The following is a 4,483-nucleotide window of genomic DNA, read 5'->3' on the forward strand; positions in this document are numbered from 1 at the left end:
TTAAATTGACTGAATTTGAAATTACCATTTGAGATAGTGATATTAATTCAGTTGTACTTGAGAAACGTGTTTAATAAGCTTAAGCTATTCATTTGATCCAACAAATCTTCAGTCACACTGACAAAAATTTATAATTAATTTGATTTCTTTTAACATTTTCTCAGTTTAAAGAGTCAGTTCTTCATTTCACAAAACACACAAAAACTTACAGATGCAGCTGCTCCTGCTGGAGCTGTTTGTTCCAGTGACATAAAAACAATACGTGAAACTGCTCCCAGTGAACTTATTACATTTTAGATGTAATGACTGAGTTCAATATTTATATTCATCATGGCTCGCAGTGTTTTCACTATTGTGAAAACAAGCAACATGACTTACCTTAAAGCGTATTAGAGACACACAGCAACTTTTTATCATATGTTTTCTTCATGCTATAAAAAAGTTGATTGAACTCTATACAGCAGATACATTCAACTCATTTCACCAAGTCAAAAGACTTCAAGTTAGAAGAATTCATGTTAATAACTTATAAAATAAAACTTGTGTATTTATGTTAAGCTAATGAGAAAAGATTAGTTGATTCCACCGAATTACTGTATGATTTTTTAGTGTATTCTGCTGATAAATCATATAGAATAGTTCTATTGCTACAAAATGCCATTACTTTTTTAATCTTACGTCCTAAAATCAAATAAATCTAATGGTAATTGGGAAGATAAACACTTAATGGAAGGTAGGTGGATTTAAATGTCATGATAAAATTTCAATTTATGTTGCAGGTTGGGAAAATACATTTTGTGTCTATTTATCTTTTACCTTTTGGAAAAGATCCAAGACAAATCCGCTGAAAAAATATAATTTGGCACGGTTATTAGGCTGCACCTGGCTCTCTCCTCTAGTCCCCAAACTTCAGGCTCAGTCGATGCTTTACTCTCTAAAGGCCCTTAAATCTGAGGCAGAGCCGTGGTAGAAAATTCCGCATGACACGTTTACTTAACAGGCCATCCATAAACTGACCCAGCATGGAAACATCCCAGCAGAGCGAGTATTTTTTTTTTTTTTTTTTAGGATGGAAAAATCAAACTGGTGGCTTGGTTTGTGCACCTTCAGCGCTCAGCACTGCGGCGCGTCACGCCACTGTGGCCTTTCTTTACCATATGAAAAGGAGAGCGTATTAAGATGCAAGAGGCGTAGAAACCCCCGATGTACCCAAACCCGACTGAGTATCCCTGACACACACACACACACACACACACACACACACACACACACACACACACACACACACAGGCTTCAGCTCTGTGTTTTTACAAAACTAGATATGGCATTATTTTTGGCTGATTTAAGTGGATTTATAATAATAATAATAATAATAATAATAATAATAATAATAATAATAATAATGAATTCATGTTTGATATTTTGAAAGAAGTTTTGTTTTGTCCTTTAGTCTCCAGATGATTCATGCGTACTTAGCAAGTCACTGAAGTCACTGCTCCCGTGTCTTCTCTTTTTTTATTGTAATATTTTTTGCCATATTGTTGCTTTTTTTTTCCTGCAGCAACAACTTCGTGCACCCGAGGCTAGTCTGAAGACACACAACTCCTCTCTGGCTGTCTGTGCGTCCAATCAGCGGGAGCTCTGCGGAGCCTTTCTGCTGTAATTGGATGGAGATGGGAGAGGAATACGCAGCAGCACTGACACAACGTAAACACATGCTCGTCTCCTTCGCTCCGTAGAGGACGCAACGGGACAGAGCAGATGAAGTGAGGGAAACTTGCCGAGAGGACCGGAGAGGCTCTTTAAATGTATGACACTATCATTGAAACGCTCTAATATCAGAGAGAGGTGTTATTAGTGAGGGTCCTGCAGCTCGCCAGTTTGGTGATTTTTCTCTATCAGGTCTGTGGATTACGCACGGCGCCGCTGCCGGGACAGAAAAGTTTTGAAGACTTGTTTTGTTGCGCAGGAATGCACAAGCTGTAGTATAAGTAAAATCATCATTTGAGCCTCCATGGAGTGATTTTTTTTTTCACCAAATCGTGCAACAGTTTGGCTCCTGCTGAAATAGACTTCATTTCTTCATGGATTAGAAAAAAAAAACTGGGACTTAAATAAACACCAAGAGAGAAATATATCTTCAGATTTATGCTTTGGGGGATGGCAACAGCTACCTCGAGTCCATACCTCGCCAGCAGCAGGATTTTATCCGGCCCGGTGCTTCACTCTGACCGGAGAGGAGGTGGCATGCAGCCGGGCAGCACCGCTGTGACCACCGCGGTGTCTAGTGGATACAGAGGGGACCCCTCAGTCAAGATGGTGCAGAGTGACTTCATGCCAGGAGCCATGGTGGCGAGCAACGGGGGCCACATGCTGAGCCATGCCCACCAGTGGGTGACATCGCTGCCACACGCAGCAGCCGCAGCAGCCGCGGCAGCGGTGGCGGCGGTGGAGGCTGGCTCCCCGTGGCCTCCCAGCTCCCAGGCGCAGGAGGTGAAGAGGAACAGGGAGGACCTCCACTCAGGCTCCGCTCTGCACCACAGGTCCCCTCATCTGGGGCCCCATCAGACGCACCCAGGGAGTTGGGGAGGCAGCATCTCTGAGGGGCAGCAGCAGCAGCAGCAACAGCAGCAACAACAGTCGCTCATCTATTCGCAGCCCAGCGGTTTCACGGTCAACGGGATGCTCAGTTCACACGCAGGGCAGAGCCTCATGCACCCGGGGTTGGTGCGCGGGGAGTCCCCGGAACTGGAGCACAGTAGCCACCATCACCACCATCACCACCACAACCACCACACGCACCACCACCAGCATCACGGCGTGAGCCACGACCCGCACTCAGACGAGGACACACCGACGTCCGATGACTTGGAGCATTTCGCCAAACAGTTCAAGCAGCGGCGGATCAAGCTGGGCTTCACGCAGGCGGACGTGGGCTTGGCGCTGGGCACCCTGTACGGCAATGTCTTCTCCCAGACCACCATCTGCAGGTTCGAAGCGCTGCAGCTCAGCTTTAAGAACATGTGCAAGCTGAAGCCGCTGCTGAACAAGTGGCTGGAGGAGGCCGACTCCACCACCGGCAGCCCCACCAGCATCGACAAAATCGCCACGCAGGGCAGGAAGAGGAAAAAGCGCACGTCCATCGAGGTGAGCGTCAAAGGCGCGCTGGAGAGTCACTTCCTCAAGTGTCCCAAACCGTCCGCGCAGGAGATCAACTCTCTGGCGGACACCCTGCAGCTGGAGAAGGAGGTGGTCCGGGTCTGGTTCTGCAACCGCAGGCAGAAGGAGAAGCGCATGACGCCGCCCGGACTGCCCCGCACCCCGGAGGACGCGTACTCACAGGTGGGCAGCATGGGTCCCGACACACCGTCCCCCTCTATAGACTGCAAGAGGATGTACAGCGATACGTGAAAATAACTTCTCAACAACGTGAACAAAGTGTTTGAATAACTTTTTAGAGAGAATATTTCATGTTTCCCCAAACGTTAGAAGAACTAATAACTTTTCTTACAGCTCTCCATCTTCTTTGATCCGCAATGATAATGTTATCCAGTGTCTATTCATTTCAGAGCAGGAGAAATGCCCACTTTTGTATTTTTCTGCACTATGAATCAAACGTTGGGACACGAAAATGAAAAACTTAACCAAAATCTGACTAGAAAATAATTAAAAGTATATGTTTGTTCACCAAAACAGCCTACGGAATGGACGTTTTTGATGCCAAGAAGTTCAAACAACAAAAAGGTATTTAATGTTCAAAGTAAAAGTTCCCTTGTAATGCTGCAGGTTTCAGACTGGGCTGTAGCTTTGACGTTGATTTAAGGCGCTTCATTCAGCATTGAGTTGTTTTAATGAGCAATAATTTATCTTTCTTCAAACGTGTTTCTCACTTTTGTGTTGTGTGTCTGTGGATTTATGTTGTGACACAAGTTAAAAGGTGATCAAAGAGCGATTTTAAATAATTCCAGTATTGTGTTTTCCTTTTAGGAAACTTTATTTTTTGAAATTAGCAAACTTAATTCCCTTAAGTTTATATACAAGTAAGTCTGCTGTGTATTCTTGTGTGATGATTTGTACTATTTATTTTTTCCACTGTGTTTATTTTCATGGAATAGACTAATTATTTAATAAATTTGACATAAGGAAAGAACTGTGTTGTTAAGATATCTGAGATGGCCATCATTGTTCACACACACACACACACACACACACACACACACACACACACACACCATTATTTATCATTTTACTCAACACCTTTGTTATGATATTAGTTTGCTTTTATTCAAATCAAAGTCGATATAGAAACATTATCCATTACTGATGTAAAACAGTTAGAAAGGCAGAAGTTTAAAGACAGAATGCCGTTTTTTCAGTTGCTGTCTGTAAACACACCAGAAATATAGCTGATTTTTGAGTCTCATTCCCATATTCTGAAGCTTTGGGTTGGTAGACGCGTCCCAAACACAGCAAAATGATGATA

The 4,483-nt window shown here is 43.7% G+C and overlaps 1 protein-coding gene across 1 annotated transcript; it reads left to right on the forward strand.

Moving 5' to 3' along the window:
* The first annotated feature begins 1,726 nt into the window (after positions 1–1,726).
* On the forward strand, positions 1,727–4,124 carry pou3f3a (POU class 3 homeobox 3a). Its single transcript, XM_084724029.1, has one exon. It carries the CDS (start codon positions 2,149–2,151, stop codon positions 3,409–3,411), a length of 1,263 nt encoding a protein of 420 aa, XP_084580155.1. The 5' UTR covers positions 1,727–2,148; the 3' UTR covers positions 3,412–4,124.
* Positions 4,125–4,483: the final 359 nt, after the last annotated feature.

Source organism: Lutjanus erythropterus, chromosome 8 (assembly GCF_056507025.1).
Source record: "Lutjanus erythropterus isolate fLutEry1 chromosome 8, fLutEry1.hap2, whole genome shotgun sequence".
NCBI lineage: Eukaryota > Metazoa > Chordata > Actinopteri > Lutjaniformes > Lutjanidae > Lutjanus > Lutjanus erythropterus.

Bases quoted from the DNA above. Each gene is read 5' to 3' on its own strand.
- pou3f3a (XM_084724029.1), top strand. From the start codon at position 2,149: ATGCTTTGGGGGATGGCAACAGCTACCTCGAGTCCATACCTCGCCAGC.